The 19838-nt window shown below is 48.8% G+C and overlaps 1 protein-coding gene across 1 annotated transcript in view; it reads left to right on the forward strand.

The window, feature by feature from the left end:
• Positions 1-691: 691 nt before the first annotated feature.
• Positions 692-19838, forward strand: part of LOC116988866 (solute carrier family 13 member 5-like) — a 49674-nt gene continuing 30527 nt past the window's right edge. Inside the window, exons 1-5 of the mRNA XM_033045858.1 lie at positions 692-804; positions 5886-6014; positions 9739-9875; positions 17429-17643; positions 18330-18537. Coding sequence (XP_032901749.1) covers positions 697-804; positions 5886-6014; positions 9739-9875; positions 17429-17643; positions 18330-18537 — 797 coding nt within the window. The 5' untranslated portion in view covers positions 692-696. The remainder of the gene's footprint in view (positions 805-5885; positions 6015-9738; positions 9876-17428; positions 17644-18329; positions 18538-19838) is intronic.

Raw genomic sequence — 19838 nt, forward strand, 5'->3', positions numbered from 1 at the left:
GAGGGGGAGGGGGAGGGGGAGGGGGAGGGGGGAGAGAGGAGGGGGGGGGGAAGGGGGGGAGATAGGGGGGAGAGAGGAGGGGGAGATAGGGGGGAGAGAGGAGGGGGAAGAGGGAGAGAGAGGGGAAAAGAGAGAAGGAGGAGAGAGAGGGGGAGATAGGAGGGGGAGAGAGGGGGGGAGGGAGGGGGAGAGAGGGGGAGAGGGAGGGGAGGGGAGAGGGAAGGGAAGGGAGGGGAGGGGAGAGGGAGGGGAGTGGAGAGGGGAGGGGGAGGGGGAGGGGAGGGGGGGAGAGGGGGAGAGGGGAGGGGGAGGGGAGGGGGGGAGAGGGGGAGAGGGGGAGAGGAGAGGAAACTAAGTGTGAATTTCTTCATCCAGAGAATGGTGAGTACCTGGAACACACCAAAGATACTGCACGAGAGATTGGGGAAGCAGCCACTGACAGTGTAAGAAGTGTTTGGATGATGATCACCAGAATTTAGAACGGGAACAGACTCTTTGACTCACCATGTCCGCACCAAACATGATACCAAGTTAAACGGGTGAGCCGTTGGTGGGGGGAGCCGTTTGGCGGGAGGGGGTGAACCGTTGGTGGGGGGAGCCGTTGGTTGGTGGGGAGAGCCGTTGGTGGGGGGCTCGGGGCTCGGACGGGGGATAGAGGCTGTTCACGAAGCAGAGGGGCTGACCAGTTGTGGGGAGATGCAGTCGTGGCTGAGGGCGCTGCTGGGGTTCCCCTACCCGTTCGCTCTCACTATCGTTCTGCCCATCCTTCTGCTGCTGCCACTGCCCATCGCCATAAAGACCGAGGTAAGCATCCGACACCAGTGACCCCCTGACCCGACCCCGGCGATGCCGTCCAAACACCAATGTCTCTAGTGATCCCTGTCCTGAACCCCCCCTCCCGTGGTTCACTCCCAGGTTCGGCGCGAGTAGTTTTGCAAAGCTTTACCAAAACTTTTCTCTCATTTGCGGAGTGGAGGGGAGGGGTCACTTGACGAGTGAAGGGCACCGAGTGATGCAGATGTTGCCCCTGGGCGCACAGCTGGAGGAGATCCAGTGTGTCGCCCCCTCCTCGCTGTCTGGGGCCAGGGGCAGGCGATGGACTGGGTGGGTGGGGGGGGGGGGGGGGATGTGGGAAATGATAATTCAGCTCAATTTGTCCATGCCAACAAGAACACCCCATCAACACTGCCCAAGTTTGGACCATATCCCTCTATAAACATTTCCTATCCATGTAACTGTCCAAGTGTCTTTTAAATATTGCTATCGTTCCTGATTCAACTACCTCCTCTGGCAGCTCGTTCCACATCTTCTTTCACCTCTATCTCTCCCTCCGGTTTTACATTTCCCTCCTCTCTCCTTATCTGACACAATTTTGTCTCCTTTGCACGTCTAGCCTTTGTCGTTTACTCCACTCATCTGCCAATCAACCCTTCCTCGCCCTGTGTCCATGATCTATCACTTGTGTAGGAAAGAACTGCAGATGCTGGTTTAAACCAAAGACACAAAAAGCTGGAATAGCTGAGTGGGTCAGGCAACATCTCTAGAGAAAGGGAATGGGTGACATTTCGGGTCAGGAACCTTCTTAAGGCTGGGAATCTGAAGAAGCGTCTCGACCCGAAATATTGTCGAGTTCCAAGCGTTGTGTAAACACTCCGTTTTTTAAATTAACCGATACAGCCCCGTCACTCACTTGCACATCGAGTTAATATTTAACTATTACCGTCGCTCGTGAGCAACACACGAGTTAACCGCCAAATCCTTTGTATTCAAACCACACGACAGCCCCGCCCCCTGATCGCGTGTTTGGTCGGCCCACGTCACGCCCGGTCCACACGAGAGTTCGAGCCTGACCAACGACGGTTCGATATCAAAATGGCCGAGCCCGCCACAACGTCACCTATTCCTTTTCTGCCTCGCCCGCTCAGTTACTCCAGCTCCCCATCAGTCTGAAGAAGGGTTTCGGCCCGAAACGTTGCCTATTTCCTTCGCTCCATAGATGCTGCTGCACCCGCTGAGTTTCTCCAGCATTTTTGTGTGCCTTCGATTTTCCAGCGTCTGCAATTCCTTCTTAAACACGAGTTTACTCCAGCTTTTTGTGTCCACCTATATCCCTTGCCAGGCTTTGTCACGCCTCACTTTTCCATCTTTCTCCCACCATTCAGACTGAAGAAGGATCCTTTTCCAAGCATTACCTCCACATTAGCATCTTCCAATTCTCCAACACTTGGTCTGTAGTCAGGGAAATTAGTTTAGTTTATTGTTTAGTTTAGAGTTCACATGTACAGTGAAAAACTTTTGTTGCATGCTAACCAGTCAACGGAAAGACAATACATGATTACAGTGTATATATACATGATAAGGGAATAATGTTTAGTGCAAGGTAAAGCCAGTCAAGTCCGATCAAAGATAGGCCGATGGTCACCAATGAGGTAGATAGTAGATCAGGACTGCTCTCCAGTTGTGGTAGGATGATAACAGCTGAGAAGTAACTGTCCCTGAATCTGGAGGTGTGCGCTTTCACACTTTTATTCCTTTTGCCCAATGGGAGAGGGTAGAAGAGAGAGTTGCCAGGATGCGACTCGTCCTTGATTATGCTGCTGGCTTTGCCGAGGCAGCGTGAGGTTTAAATGGAGTCAATGGAAGGGAGGTTAGTTTGTGTGATGGTCTGAACTGCGTCCACAATTCACTGTAATTTCTTGCAGTCTTGGATGAAGCTGTTCCTAAACCAAGCTGTGATGCATCCCGATAAAACGCTTTCTATGCAACATCTGTAGAAGTTGGTGGGAGTTATTGAGGACTTGCCGAACTTCCTAAGCCTTTAAGGAAGTAGAGGCGTGGGTGTGCTTTCTTGGCCGTTGCTTCAATATTGGTGGCCTGGAGATGTTGTTGGTGATATTGACTCCGAGGAATTTGAATGTTGGGCGTAGGCTTTGAAATTCCCTGCCTCACTATATCCAACTATCTGAGACATATTTCACCTGGCCTGGTAAATTATCCCACAGCTTATTCCACTTTTTCTGAATCGCAGTAAAATAGGCTTTGGCCTGATTTAAACCCTCTCCTCCAGTTGTACTATAAAACACAAAGTGATGGAAGAACTCAGCAGGTCAGGAAACATCTGTGAAGGGTAAGGACAGGTTATCTTTTTGGTCGGGATCTTCCTTCAGTCTGAACTGGAAACGTCTGTCCATTTCTCTCCCCAGATGCTGCCTGACCTACTGAGCTCCACCAGCACTGTGTATATGGCTGAAGATTCCAGCATCTGCAGTCAACTAAGGCACAAGTCAGGGATTTGATAGAAAGGGATTTGCCTGAAGGAAAAAACAACAGTGCATTTAGTTGCCCCAGATACTCGGACAGCTCATAAATTCATGTCATAGGAGCAGAATTAGGCTATTCGGCCCATCAAGTTTACTCCGCCTTTCAATCGTGGCTGACCTATCTTTCCCTTTCAACCCTTCTCCTGTCTTCTCCCCATAATCCCAGGCACCCTTACAAATCAAGAATCTGTCATCTCCACCTTAAATATATTCATTGACTTGGCCTCCACATCTGTCTGTGACAATGATTTCCACAGGTTCACCACCCTCTGACTAAAGAAATTCCTACTCATCTCCTTTATAAAGGTATGTCCTTTTATTCTGTGGCTACGACCTCTGGCTCTAGAATCTCTCTCTAGGGAAACATCCTCTCCATATCCACTCAATCCAGGCCTTTCACCATGATGCCGCAGTGCTGCTCAGAGGCAGGGACGTCGGTTCGGGGGAAGCTGGATTTGTGTGGATTTTCAGAAGACCTTTGATAAGGTGCTGCACGTGAGGCTGCTAAAGAAGATGAGAACTCATGATATCAGAGGGAAGATACTAGCACGATAGCAGGTTGGCTGGATGTCAGAAGGCAAAGAGTGGGAATAAAGGGGGCTTCGTTTTGGATGGGTGTCAATGACTAGCGGTGTTCCACAGGGGTCAGTACTGGGACCCCTATTCTTCACGTTATATACAGTACCTATGATTTGGATGAGGGAATTGATGGGTTTATGGCCAAGTTTGCAGATGATATGAAGATAAGAGCAGGGGCAGGTAGTGTAGAGAAAGCAGGCACTTTGCAAAAGGACATGGACAGGTTGGGAGAGTGGGAAAAGAATTGGCAAATGGAATAGAGCATAGCAAAGTGTGGAGTTGTGCATTTTGGTAGTAGGAATAAAGGCACAGACTATTTGAATGCCTTTCACCATTCGATAAGTTTCAACGTGGGTGCCCTTCATCCTAAACTCCAGCGAATACAGGCCCAGTGCCATCAAACGCTCATCATATGTTAACCTAATTCATGGGATCATTGTCGTAAACCTCTGGACCCGTTCCAACGCCAGCACATTCTTCCTCAGAGATGGTGCCCAGAATTGCTCACAATATTCCAAATGTGATCTTACCAGTGCCTTATAGAGCCTCAGCATGACATCCCTATTTTTATCTTCTCATCCTTTCAAAATAAATGCTTTCCTTACCACTGATTAGACTTTCAAATTAACATTTTGGGAATCCTGCACCAGCACTCCCAAGTCCCTTTGCACTTCAGATTTCTGAATTATTTCTCCATTTTAAAATAGTCTATGCCATTATTCCTACTACCAAAATGTATGATTCCACACTTTGCTATGCTCTATTCCATTTGCCAATTCTTTACTGGCTTTATCTTGCACTAAACGTTATTCACCGTCTTCCCTTTATCGTCTGTCTGTACACTGTGGATGGCTCGATTGTAATCATGTACTGTCTTTTCGCTGACTGGTTAGCACGCAACAAAAGCTTTTCACTGTATCTCAGTACATGTGACAATAAACTCAACTAAACCCAACTCAATTCAACTCACCATTTCCAGGTTCCCCTCCATTCCCACTAGTTCACCATCACCGTTCGTTCATCATCATTGGGTCTAAATCCTAGAGTAACCACCCCAACAGCAGACGAGCACCTCTTCACTGGAAGGACTCCAGCGATTCAAGATGGCAGCTCTCCAGCATCTCCTCAAGGGGCTAACTAGGGATGTTCAATAAACGTTGACCTTACCAGCAACATTGGGATCTCATAAATAATATTAAACCCACCTGCCTGCCCTCTTCTTCGCATTCCCCGGCTGGTTGTCTCCCGTTTGTATTCCCGCTCGGCAAGTGTCCAGGAGATGGAGAGGGCAGGAGGGATTGGCCTTAGGGATGCTGTTGCTCCTGCAAGATATTGGGCACGTTCGGGAAATTTCACTGTCAGTCCGATCATGTTCACAAATACTAGGAGTGGAATTAGGCCATCAGCCCACCAATCTATTCTGCCATTCAATCATGGCTGATCTATCATTCCCTCTCAACCACATTCTCCTGCCTTCTTCCCCATAACCCCTGACAGCCATACTAATCAAGAACCAACCAAATCTCCACTTTTAAAATATCCAATGACGTGGCCTCCACAGCTGTCTCTGGCAATGAATTCCGCAGATTCACCACCCTCTGACAAAAGAAATTCCTTCTTATCTTTTTCTAAAGGTAGGTCCTTTTATTCGGAGGCTATGGCCTCTGGTCCTAGACTCTCCTCTTCACATTCACTCCATCCAGGCGTTTCATTATGGGAAATGACAGATCGAACAAACCCTAAAGTCGACACCCGCCCACCGCTTTTCATGAGAACTTGCTTAGCTTCCATTGACAAGTCGAGCCTTTAGTCATTTACCTTACTCAAGTAAATTGATGTAATTTGCCTTATCAACACTTCCCTGCAAGGATGGGTCTTCTGTTGCCTTCTCCCACCTACCAGAAGATGTGGGAAAAAGGGGAGAAGGGAGCAGTAATTCCGATCGAGGCTGTGCTTTTCCCACTGCCTTCCTCTCCTTTCCTACAGGAAGCCTACTGTGGATTCATCGTGCTCCTGATGGCCGTGTACTGGTGCACCGAGGTCATCCCTCTAGCCGTCACTGCCATCCTTCCCGCTCTCCTCTTCCCGTTGTTCGGAATCATGACGTCCAAGGATGTAAGGTTGTTTCTCATCTCACTTGAGCAGAACCCACAAATAGAACTGTCATGTGATCAGCACATTTCCTCATTTCAGAGTGTTTTAGTTTAATCTCGTTTAGAGATACAGCGTGGAAACAGCCTCTTCGGCCCACCGAGGCCATGCCAACCAGCGGTCCCCTGTACATTAGTTCTATCCTATACACAGGGACAATTTACAGAAACCATTGAACCTACAAACCTATAAATCTTCAGAGTGTGGGAGAAAACCGGAGCACCTGGAGAAAACCCATGTGGTCACGTGGAGAACCTACAAACTCCATAAAGACAGCTCCCGTAGTCAGGATAAAAGCCAGGTCTCTGGCACTGTGAGGCAGCAACTCTACCGATGCGTCGCTGTACCACATCACTGTACCGTCCAGTAGAGCGCTGGGGTGGACCTTGTCTGAATCAGGTCAGAGAGAAGGGCTTTCGTGATTGGAGCCTGGCCCAACCTGTTCAAACAGTGATTACTGGTTCACAGCCCAGCAGAGGAGTCTTCCTGACATGGTGACCAACATCAGTCTACCACTGTGTGTGGAGATCACCAGCAACAGTGAGAATGCCTGCTCACGACACTAACAGGCAGCAACACCCACAGACCACCCACATGACTAAATAACAGACAGTACTTTTCTTTTCCGTAACAATTAGTTTTTATTACATATTCACAGTTTACAGTGTTTACAATAATGTTTACATTGATCAAAACCACTATTCATGCAGTTTGAAAACACCAGCTTTCAGATTACAACATTATCAGACCTCAATTCCCCATGGTGGCCAGTGGGGGGGGGGGGGGGGGTCCCTATCTGGAGCGTTAGCATGAGTGTTGAGGGCTGAAGGGATTGGTTTCCAGAGGGCTAGTATGGACATTGTGGGCCGAATGGATTCTTGGGCAGGCAGCTCAGTCACTCAAGCCTGGTGTGCTGGCAGCTCATTCACTTACGGCTGGTGGGCTGGCAGTTGACTCACGGCTATTGAAATTCAATTTCAAGCAGATTGCAAGGCCACCTAATTCAAGTGCAGTTTCATAACACTTCAAGCAGGGTGAAAGGCCACCAAATTCAAGTGCAGTTTCATGCCACCAAGCAGTGTGCAAGGCCACCAAATTCAAGTGCAGTTTCATACCACTTCAAGCAGGGTACAAGGCCACCAAATTCAAGTGCAGTTTCATACCACTTCAAGCAGGGTGCAGGGCCACCAAATTAAAGTGCAGTTTCATACCACTTCAAGCAGGGTGCAAGGCCACCAAATTCAAGTGCAGTTTCAACGGAGGCGCTGGGGGCGCTGCATTGAAGGCAGCTTCTGCCTACAGTCTGTCTGTTTTTCAATCTTTTTTTTAATTTTTAGTCAGTTTTAAAGTTTGGTTTGAGGATTCTTTAGCTTTTTTTATGTGGGGGAAGGGGTAGGGTAAGGGGAAAACTGTTTCCCAGTCACTTCCTGGCGAGGATGCAACTTAAGTCCGAGTCGCGTCCTCGCCCCCCTTCTCGCAGCCTTCGTGGACTTCGGGAGCTGCGGACTCCGGTAGACCACCAAATTCAAGAGCAGTTTCATACCACTTCAAGCAGGGTGCAGGGCCACCAAATTCAAGTGCAGTTTCATGCCACTTCAAGCAGGCTGTAAGGCCACCAAATTCAAATACAGTTTCCGTTATCATTGGGGCCTAGCACCTTGGAGCGGCCTCCAACCGGAACGACCTGGGGGCTCCAGTCGCAGAGCCTGCGGACCTACCATCGTGGAGCTGGCCGGCTTCGGAGCGTGGAGAGCTGTGGTGGCACGCTGCTGCGGCCTGACTTCGGAGCTTCAGTCCCCTATTCCACTCCATTATCCGACCTCTCCCCACCCTCCTCTGTTTCCTCCCCTAACCCCCTCCCTCCCCTCCTGTCTCCCCTCCTCCATTACCTCTCCATCCCTCTTCCTACCCCTATCCTCCATTCCCCAGCATTCCCTTCCCTCCTCTTCACCCTCCCTCTTCTTTCCCCTCTTCTCCCCTCCCCAGTCCCTTCCTCATCTCTCCCTCCCTCTCCTTTCCCCTACCCTCAATCACTCCCGCTCTCCATAACCCCTCTTCTCTCCCTACTCCCATCCTCTGCCTCTATCCCCTGCTCCCCAACTCCTCAACTCCTCATTATCCCACCCCCACAACGAAAATTGCGATGTTTTAAAAAAAAAAGAAATTCGCAATGAAAATTGTGTTTTTTCTGCTCCCCCGCTCTAATGCAGTTTCTGCAAATTTTAATGCAGTTTCATACCATTTCAAGCAGGGTGAAACCACCATAAAACCAGAAAAAAGACCACAAAACACGACAAAACGACACAAAACCACATAAAAGGCACATTAAAAAACATAAAACCACACTCACAGTTCAGTAGACATTCAGTGTGTTCAGATGATTCACAGCTCAGATAGAGAGTCGTGACCTCTTCCCCATCTTGCAGAGACTGAGCCACGCCCACACTTCCAGTATTTATAGTCCCTCCCCCCTCCCATCGGAAGTGGAGTGGCCTTCATGGCGTGATTGACAGGAGAGAGAATCTCAACATTTTTTGAACACTGATAACTCTTTTATTTTTTATCGATGGGAAAAATCCTTTGCACCTGATGAGCGGACTCTGAGTAAGGTGGCTAAAAATCACAGCCGCAAGTGGTAGCGGTTTTTTTTATGATGTAGCTTTATTACTTTTAATTATGTAGATATTCGGGATCCCACTGGGACGTCATTGTGAAATCGAACACGGCTGACGGGCAGGGCAAGTGGAAAAGTGGTTTTGTAAAGTGTTTATTGTAAAGGTTAAAATGTGAATAACTAGTAAAATATAACATTACTCTGAATGAAACTTTGTGCTGTACATTGCAGGATCATGGTGAATAAGGTGGGCCAAATATTGCAGTGCTGTCATGTACCGTTTTGGCGGAGTTTCCGGAACTCACGCACATGCACTCACACATAGAAACAAATAAGATGAGAAATTTTGTAATATATAGATTGATTCACAGTTTACAGTGTTTACATTAATGCTTACAATGATCATACAGTTTTGAAAACACCAGATATCAGATTAGAAACTGACCTCAATCCCCCACGGTAACCAGTGTTCACGGAAGGATACCATGGTTCCCGTGGACACCGCGTGCTCTTTCTCCGGGGACTTGCGGACATGGATGTAGGCCTGGAAGAGGTGGAAGCCGTTGAATCGGGTAGAACCCTCGACTGCCCACTGCCTTGACTTGTGAATGTTGTGAATCGCCATCTTGGCCAGGAGAAACTGACAGGGAGATGACCTCTGCAACCCCCCTCCTCCCACCACCCTCTGTACCGGGTGACCAAAGATCAGGAGCGTGGGGCTAAAGTGCAGCCAAAATCTGAGGGGCAGCCACTCTAGATACAAACAGGGGATGCAATCTTGCACACCCTGTGTAAACATGGTACTCTTCTGAAGTGTCAGGCAGCTGGCGAGTCCGTGATAGGCAGCATTGTCTGTTTAACAGACAGCCCAGTCCACAGACCATCCCACCAATGTCTGTGCAACAGGCAACTTTGCACACACCCACTGCTATCTGTGAGACAGGTAACTCTGCACACACCACTCTCGATGCCAATGGACACCTCTGCCCACAGAGCCACCATGGCAGTGCAGAGCTGTCCTGTCCTCGGGAGCGGGTAGAACCAAGCTCATTCCGCCTGTGTCTCTCGTTACAGGTGAGCAAGCAGTACATGAAAGACACCAACATGCTCTTCCTCGGCGGGTTGATGGTGGCGGTGGCCGTGGAGACCTGCAACCTCCACAAGCGCATCGCACTGCGGGCCCTCCTCTTCGTTGGCGTCCGGCCCGCTCTGTAAGACTCTTTGTAAGGGGGTTAGTTGTAAGGGGGCATCAGTGTTCCCAGCATCGCACGTGTAGTAAATGTCCCTGCACATACAATGCTCAAGAGAATTTAATTTTAATTGCCATATTCACCAGGAACGAAATTACAAAATTCTCACCTGCTGCAGCTTTAGGGCCTCTTTCAGGTAATAACGTCAGTAAATATACAATAAACAACAATACAATAAATGATCAGCTCTACTAGGGAATCAGACTATAATGGTGCAAAGTAAAAGTATATAGTGCAATTAAAACAAAACCCATGGTAGTTCGGTGCTGAGGTAAGTTGTGGTCACTGTTGGACAATAACCTAATATTTGCTGAGAAGAAGCTGCTCTTGAACCTGGTGGTCACGGTTCTCAGACTCCTGTACCTTCTCCCTAATGGTAGCAGCGAGATGAGAGCATGGCCAGGGTGGTGTGGGTCTTTGAAGATATTGGCTGCCTTTTTGAGGCATTGCCTCCTGCAGATTCCTTCGATGGTCAGGAGGTCAGTACCTGTAATGGGCCAGGCAATGTCCACCACTCTGTAATCTCCTTTATTCTTGAGTGTTTGAGTTGCTGAACTAGACCGTGACACAACCAGTCAATGTACTCTCGACCAAGCACCTATAGAAGTTTCAGAGAGTATTGATCGACCTACTGCATCAGTTATGTACTGAGAGGGCTGAGCTGCAGGGTGGAGGGGTTGGTGAAACAGTGTTGGCTGATTTCCTGTGTGATCCTGTTGGATGCAGCTGTTGATCTGGAGCCCACAGCGGGGCCCGTGATTGCCCGCGTCTCCATGGTGCCGTCTTCATGGTTACCGCTGTGGAGCTGGTGAAAGTGGAAATCTAAAATTGAATGCTGACTCAGCAGGTCAGGCCATGTCTGTGGAGAAAGAACCAGAGTCAATGTTTCAGGTCAGAAACCTTTTGTCGAGGTTGGTAGGTTAATTGGCCACTGCAAATTGCCCTTGGCATGGAAATGTGTGGTAGAATCCGGGGGGGAGTTGATGGGGATGTGGGGAGAATATACAGTACATAGGTCGTAGAACAGCACAGCATGGGAACAGCCACTCATAATATCTGTGCCAAACATGATGCCAATTTAAACTAATCTCTACCTGCACATGATCCATTTCCCTCCATTCCCTGCGTATTCATGTGCCTATATGAAAGCCACAATCGTTCCTGCCTCCTTCTCCACCCCTGGCAGCACGTTCCAGGCACCCACCACTCTCTGTGTGTGAAAAAAATCTTGCCTCGTTCATCTCCTGTACACTGAACCCCTTTCACCTTTGAACACTTTCCCTGTGACTGCGTGGGTTTCCACCGGGTGTTTCGGTTTTCTCCCACATCCCAAAGACATGCAGGTTTGTAGGTTAATAGTAAGATTAAATGAGAACTTACCAGTTTGAAGTTTGATCTTTATTTTATGAGGAGTTACGTCGAGGAATTACGTGAAGCACGCATGCGCGTCAATCTTCAAAGCAGCAGTAGATGAAATAAACATAGTAAGATAAAATAAACTAGAATACCAGTTGACCTTTATGATAGAGGGTGGGCGTGGAGGGCACGTAATCCCTCGACGTAACTCCTCATAAAATAAAGATCAAACTTCAAACTGGTAAGTTCTCGTTTAATCTTACTATTTTACTTCGGAGTCACGTGAGTGACCACGTGAAGATTTTAAAGATCTGTGATTTCATGCCGTGGAACGAGTCCCTGCCTCACACACTGCCGTAGTTGACCAAAGGAGGAAGTATGTTATCGTATTCAGACATGAATCAGAAATTCAAAACAATAGTAAATTTATTTTAACAAAGAATAATAATGATCCCTTCCATTCGGGATAAATCATAATACAGAACTTAAAATTGATTTTGCAAATACCGCAGGTTTGGTAATCGGCTTATTATAAAACTGCTCGAAGGTCCTCTCTCTAGACCATCCTACTGTATCCAGGATGTGGTCCATTGGCACTTCCAATTCCCTTGCTGCCGATGTTGCTGCAGCCCTAGTGGAATGAGATTTGAAAGTATCAGTATCCACCCCTGCAGCTCCCAAAACCTGTCTGAGCCACCTAGATATGGTTTGCGCCGATACCCTATTATGAGGCTGTTTATGGCTAATCAACAACCCCATTTCATTGCCTCTAAGATGTTTAGTGGTCTCTATATATTGTAACAGATGTGTCACAATACATAGGCGGGTATCTGTTGGGTATGCTCGGAACTCCGGAGGAGGCGCTGTCCTGAACGGCTGCCTGTCCTGCAGCTGTCCGTTTTTTTTCCCTTCTTTTTTATTATTTTTAGTACGTTGAGTGTGTAGTCAGGGGGCCTAATCTTTTTATGTGTGGGGGGTGGTGGGGGGGAAGGGGGAAACTGCTTTTCGAGTCCCTACCTGGTCGGAGGGGTTGCCTTCCTCCGAGCAGCGACTCCGACCTGTCCTTGCGGCCTACCAGCGGGTCCTGGAGCGACGTTTCCCTGAGGGGACCTGGCCAGAACATCGGATTTGGCGGCGGCGCAGAACATCGGCTTTGGCGGCGGTGCAGCGCTGGAGCGCTATTGCGGAGCGGGCGATGCCTTTCCTGGGTCGCCGCGCTGGAACTCCAGTATGCTGGGACCGCCGATGGGAACATCGTGGAGCCGCGGTTCTGTGGAGCGGCCAGCTGCGACGACCCTTGCTGAGCTCGCCAGTGTGCGGAGCTCCGTCCGGCGCGGTCTGTTGGCTTGGAAGCCGCGGTCTCCGGTGGGAAGGCGGCCGTTCCTGTCACCCCAAGCCGCTGGGGGTTCTCCCGACGCCGGAGCACCATCACCCGGCGAGAACATCGGGCGCCGTGGCGGTGACTGTGGAGGCCTCAATAGGCCCGACTTTGGGTGGACAAGAGGATGGGGACTGGACTTTGTGCCTTCCCCCACAGTGGGAATCACTGTGAGGGGATGTTTTTGTGTTGAACTTCTTTTTGAATGCTATGTTGTGTTTTTATTAGTGTGCTGCAAGGACATCAGAATTTCCCCTGAATAAGGGGATTAATAAAGTTTAATCTAGTTTAATCTAACTCTAGTTTAAGGCCTGATGATCCTGGCCTGTTTGGTTTCACTAATTCCAAGATGTGAAAAATTATCTTGTTGGTTGATATAACCATTGTGTCCAGTCTTAATTTATGTAGGGACTGGACCCATTGTGCCGAGACTAGTGCCATCAGCATGACTGTTTTTTGTGTCAGTTTTTCCAAGGACAGGGACGTTGCTGGTAACCAACCCCTGAGCAACGTAAGGACAAGACTAACATCCCAAATCTGGGAATACCTTGCTCTAAGAGGGTTCGTGTTGAAGATACCCCTCATTAGCTTGGAAACCAGAGGGTGAGATCCAACAGTGTGCTGTTCTAACCCCTGCCACAAGTATGCTGATAGGGCACTCCTGGCGCAGTTAATGGCACTGTAGCTGAGACCTTCATCAAAATGAAGGCTAGCCAGAAATTCCAGAACGTTAGTTACAGAAGCTATATTGTACGAAATATTAGTCCTTGTACAATATATCTCCCATTTTCTGATGTATGAGAGATATTGCTTCTTGGTGGATTCTCTGTATGCCGCCGTGATCATATTCATGGTTCGGTCAGCCCCAGGTCCAGAAGCGGTCTTTTTAAATTCTGCAAATTAACAGATTGATCCTGTCATAGCATGGGTGACTCTCCCCTGTCACAGGATGGACCAACAAATCCGGTCGTTTGGGGACGGACATACATGGTTCAGAGACCATGTCGAGAACCACAGGGAACCATGGCTGAGTAGACCAATCGGGTACCACCAAAATACCTGACGCAGAGTCTTGTTGTATTTTGCGTAAGATCCGACTGATGAGGCAGAAGGGGGGAAAAGCATAGAAAAACAATTTTCCACAGTCCAGCGAGAAGGCGTCCATCGCTGCTGCCCCAGGGTCTGGTTCCCAAGCGACATATGTTGGTAACTGGTGATTTAGCCTAGATGTGAATAGATCGATATCTGGTGTTCCATATTGCGTTATAATATCAGCAAATACTTTGTGGTCCAACATCCATTCGGTGTTGTCATTAAATTTTCGTGACCTGGTGTCTGCCATTGTATTGCGTTTACCTGGTAGGTAAGTAGCTGATATCCAAATATTTCTATTGATTGCCAAATTGTATTAGCCAGATTGTCACATGATATCAATTAGATTCCACCCATATGATTAATATATGCCACCACTGTGGTATTATCAATTTGTAGGCGAACATGCAGATGGTGCATTTTTGAGCAATATGCCTTTAGCCCACAGAACGCACCCAACATCTCTAAATAAATTATACCCAGTGTTTGCAGTAAAGATGATTCATGTGCATCCCATCTACCACCACAGCTGGATATGGTATTAGTAGCACCCCAACCGTGAGCGCTGGCATCAGTTTGTAATATAACTGATGTGTTGCTGATAATGATGGGGCTGGAGCTATGCCGTATGTTTTGCCTCCACCATCGTAATTCCAAAATTGCTTTAACTTGTAATTGCATTGGTCGGTCGAAATGACCAGCATGATGTTTGAGTGCTTGCACCTTTGCTCTTTGTAAATTTTGGTAATGCAAAGGCCCAAACTGTGTGGCTGGAAAGGCAGTCACAAGTTTTCCAATCACCCTTGCTACTTGTCGAATAGATGGTTGACTGATGACAACAAGGTTGTTGCAGGCCTCCATTAAGTCTGCTGCCTTGCCCTTTGGCAAAGTTACAGAAATAGTGGATAGAGTCATTAGTGAACCCCAGATAATCCATAGTTGTAGATGGCGTCAACAGATTTATCTGGATGGATGATAAACCCCAGTTTTTCAAACAAGAGTTTGGTAGCTGATACAGCTGATTTAGCTAAATCCAGGGTTTACCCCACAATTAATATATCATCGAGATATGCCATGACAATATGTTTCTGTTTTCGGAGAAACGCCAAGGCTGGTTTTAATATTTTAGTAAATAGTCTGGGGGCTGATGTTAGGCAACACTTTTTACTGCCTCTGCTGCCCCATTCAGTTAAACCTCAGATATCGGCGATGATCCTTCTTTATAGGTACCGAATAGTATGCATCTTTTAAATCGATGCAAGCCATGAAGTAACCTTCGGAAATCAATTGTTTGGCAGTAACAAAGGTTTCCATTTTGAAGTGAATATACTTTACAAACGTATTCAGTTTAGTCAAATCAATGATGATGCGGCATCCACCATCTTTTTTAGTTTTTGTGAAAATATTGGACACAAATTCTAGAGAGTCATGTTGGGATCTCTCAATTACTCCTTTGGCATATAGCCTCCCCAGCTCTGCATGACCTTCCAGCTTTTCCTGTTGTGATAGCTAGGCGCATGTTGAAATGGGGAAATGTCTTTGTGAATAAATTCAATTTCGTAGTATATAAGGGTCAGAGGTTATAGACCTCCATGCCTCCCAAAACAAGTGTAACCTACCTCCAGTTAGTATAGAACTTACTATGTTCTGGAAGGAACCAGACCCACCTACCTCCATGGTTACCAGTGGAGTGTTCATTTCTTCTGCTTCTGCCTCTTCGGAGGTAGAGGCGCTGGAGTGCGGGGTTGGCGCATCTTCCACGAAGGTCGCTCTGGGCCGTGGCCTAAAAAAGACCTCCGTGTTGGTTGTGCGGCCTTCGTGCTTTCACCAGCTTCCTGGTATCGTGGCCTGCTGGCAGATGCATAGGGGTGCTGCCACCGGAGATGTAAGGTCTTGCTCGATGTTGACGCCTTCGTCGAGCTCTTTAACCTGCTTAGACCGGTTGCCCCCAAATAGCAGTATTGGTGGTTGTGTAATGCTAGTTACAATACAATACAATAATATACAATACCGTTTATTTGTCATTTGAACCTCACATGAAGTTCAAACGAAATTTGGTTTCTGCAGTCATACAAGAAAAGAACCAAGTCACACACCAACACAATTTACACAAACATCCATCACAGTGAATCTCCTCCTCACTGTGATGGAAGGCAAAGTCTTGTCTCTCCCCTGCTCTCCATTCCTCTCCCGAAGTCAAAGTCAAAGCCCCCGGCGGGCGCTAGCAAGTCCGTGGCCATTTAAAGCCGCGCCGAGCGATGTAAGGCCCTGCTCCGGGTCTTGATGTTGGAGCCCCCAGCGGGCTCTAGCAAGTCCCGCGGCTGTTTAAGCCGCGCCGGGCGGTGTAAGGCCCCGCTCCAGGTCACTCTCAACCTCGGGCGGGAGAAGTCGCCGTTGCCGGTGCCCCCCGCAAAGCAGTCTCCCACCAGGGACCCGCGAGCTCGCGGTGTCACCATCCACTGTAGTCGGGTCGCAGCAGCGCGCCACCGCAGCTCTCCATGCTCCGAAGCCGGCCAGCTCCACGATGGTAGGTCTGCAGCTCCGCCGGCTCCGTGACTTGAGCTGTCGTTCCGGTTGGAGGCCGCTCCACGGCGCTAGGCCCCAACGGCAACGGAGACCCGACAGGGAAAAGGTCGGGTCCCCACACAGGGAAGAGATCTAAAAGTTTCCCCCGCCCCCCACACATGCACAGTCAAAAACCCACCACAAACTATACCCTCAACAGGACAATAAAATTAAAAAAGACAGACGGACTGCAGAGGCCGCTGCAACGTCGGTCGCGCCGCCCACCCACTAGTTTTATACAACCCTGCAAATTTGGGGTTCAAAGCAGGTCGGATGGCGTTTTTTCTTAGGCAGCTGATCTCAAATTGCGTGTTGCAGAGAAGTTGTGCATCCTGTTGTGCCTCTGACATCTCGGTGCCATCCACCGGCCGAGCAAACGCCGTTATTCCCGAAGCAAACAGCTTGAGTATTTTCTGCATCTTTACCTCTTGGATTCGGATGCCTGCACTGATGTACCCCCAGATAGAACTGTTCACTGCAGGAACATTAAGTGAGACACAGTTCTCTGGTGCCATATATTTGGCAGTTTCATTCAAAACTTGTTCCTGCAGCTGGTTGAATGAAAGGTAGTCAATGCTCGCTGCCAGCTTTGGCTGTAACGACTGTCCCGCCACGCGCATGCGTGCTGGCAGGGTCTTCACATAGTCATTCACATGACTCCGAAGTAAAATCGGCCACGTTAAAATTGCTCCTTGTGTGTAGAGAGTGGATGAGAAGGTGGTATAGCATAGAACTAGTGTGAATAGGTTTAGTTTATTTTTGTTTCGTTTAGAGATACAGCAAGGTGAGCCTTTGGCCCACTAAGGCCCCACCGACCAGCGATCCCCACACACTAAAGCTATGCTACACATCAATGGTTGGCATGGACTCGGTGGGCCGAAGGGCATATTTCCATGCTGTCGCTCTCTGAACCAAACCCTTGTCTTGCCTGTTGTGATGCAGGTTCTTGAAGCTGAAACATTAAACGTGTCTCTCTCCACAGATGCTGTCTGACCCGCTGAGTGTTTCCAGCCATCTCCTGCGTTGATTCCCGGAAGGGTGGATTGATGTAGTGAGAAGGGGTGAACGTGTCAGCGGGAGGGTTGCCTTCATGAACCGGCCTTGTCATCTGTGTCCTGCCCAGGTTGATGATGGGCTTCATGGGCGTGACGGCGTTCCTCTCCATGTGGATCAGTAACACGGCCACCACCGCCATGATGGTGCCCATCGCCCAGGCCGTGCTGAACCAGCTCAACACCACCACGCCACAGGCTGGAGATCCAGAGCCGGGACACGGAGAGACTGCCGGAGAGCAGGAACTGGAGGAGAAGGATGCCACAGATGAAGAGAATCAATCAGGTGGGAGGCAGCTCCCTGTGCGGAATGAGAACCTCCTACTGGGGTTTGTGGGGAACAATCACCTCCCTGTGGGGTCATTGGGGAATGTGGACCCCTATGTGGGGTCGAAGGGAAACATTGGTTGGTGGGTAATTAGAGCCTTGGTGTGGGGCATGTGGACACCGCCATCCACTCTCAGTTCAGAGGCTTTAGACCTCCCCAGTGAGCTGCCCGAAGCAGATGATCCAGGATTTTCTGACCACATGATGGGCTTGGTCAGGGGGTCCGCAGATGCTGGGCTCCCCTGTCCCACCATGCCTGGACCTCTGCCCATCCCCATCTCAGCTGAGGGTGGGTTATGAGCTGTGAAGGAAGGAACTGCAGGTGTTGGTTTAAACCGAAGATAGACGCAAAAGCTGGAGTAACTCAGCGGAATAGGCAGCATCTCTGGAGAGAAGGAATGGGTAATGTTTCGGGTCGAGACCTTTATTCAGACTAGGTGTCTTTTACACGGAGAGTTGTGCGTGCCTGGAATGTGCTGCTGAGGGTGGTGGTGGAGGCAGATACAATGCAGGGATATGGATGATGTGCAGGCTGAGGAGATTAGTCTAACTTGATTAGCATGGACACTGTGGGCTGAAGGGCCTGTTCCTATTCTGTGTTGCGTGTTGCTGCCTGATCGGGTGTCTAGTACCTCCTTGCTGTAGCTCTGATCTCTCCAGTGGTGCAGACTCAGGACGCTGACGTGGAGCGGGAGATGGAGGTGTCTGCGGTCCCGCACAGCGATGAGCAGAGAGAGCAGGAGCGGCTACGGAAGATGCTCTCCCTGTGCGTCTGCTACTCCGCCAGTATCGGGGGCACGGCCACTCTCACCGGCACCGGCCCCAACCTGGTGCTGAAGGGGCAGTTCAGCCAGTGAGTGCTTCCCCCCCCTGTCATCCCGAGCTTCCCTCAGTCACACCGGCCCTTCGGTCCAACTGATCCCTGACCACGAACTTACCCCATCAGTGTTCATGCCACCCCCCTCTCACCCCGCTCTGCCCTCACTCACACAGCCCAGACACAAGCCGTTCGGCCCAACTCGAACCCAACTTACCCCATCTCTGCTAGTCCCAGCTGCCTGTGTTTGCCCCTTAGCCCTCTGAACATTTGCTATCCATGAACCTGTCCAAATGCTTTTTTAATGTTATAGTACCTGCCACAACTATCACCTCTGGCAAATCGTTCCATATACCCATCTCCCTCAGTGTGAAAAGGTTTCAGGAGATGTAGTCTGTATGGATAGAACTGAGAAAATGTAAGGGTAAAAATACCCTAATGGGAGTTATCTACAAGCCCCCAAACAGTAGCCTGGATATAGGGTGCAAGTTGAATCAAGAGTTAAAATTGGCATGTCGCAAAGGTAATGTTATGGTTTTTATGGGAGATTTCAACATGCAGGTAGACTGGGAAAATCAGGTTGGTGTTGGACCCCAAGAAAGGGAGTTTGTGGAGTGCCTCCGTGATGTATTCTTAGAGCAGCTTGTACTGGAGCCAATCAGGGAGAAGGCAATTCTGGATTTAGTGTTGTGTAATGAACCGGATTTGATAAGGGGACTCAAGCTAAATGAGCCATTAGCAGGTAGTGACTATAATATGCTAAGTTTTAATCTACAATTTGAGAGGGAGAAGGGAAAATTGGAAGTGTCAGTATTACATTTGAACAATGGGGACCAGGGAGCCATGTGGGAGGAGCTGGCCAAAGATACCCTAGCAGGGATGACAGTGGAACAAAAGTGGCACGTATTTCTAGGAATAATACAAAGGGTGCAGGATCAGTTCATTGGGGCGACCGTGGCTGACAAAGGAAGTCAAGGACAGTGTAAAAATAAAAGAGAAGTATAACATAGCAAAGATGAGCGGAAAGCCAGAGGTTTGGGTAACTTTTTAAGAGCAACAGAAGATAACTAAAAAGGCAATACGGGGAGAAAAGATGAGGTACGAAGGTAATTTAGAAAAGAATATAAAGGAGGACAGTAAAAGCTCCTTTTTTAGGTATGTGAAGAGGAAAAAATTAGTTAAGACCAAAGTTGGATCCTTGAAGACTGAAATAGGTGAATTTATTATGGGGAACTAGGAAATGGCAGACAAGTTCAACAGGTACTTTGGATCTGTCTTCACTGAGGAAGACACAAACAATTTCCCTGATGTACTAGTGGCCAGAGGATCTGGGGGGA

This window comes from Amblyraja radiata, chromosome 28 (assembly GCF_010909765.2).
Source record: "Amblyraja radiata isolate CabotCenter1 chromosome 28, sAmbRad1.1.pri, whole genome shotgun sequence".
NCBI lineage: Eukaryota > Metazoa > Chordata > Chondrichthyes > Rajiformes > Rajidae > Amblyraja > Amblyraja radiata.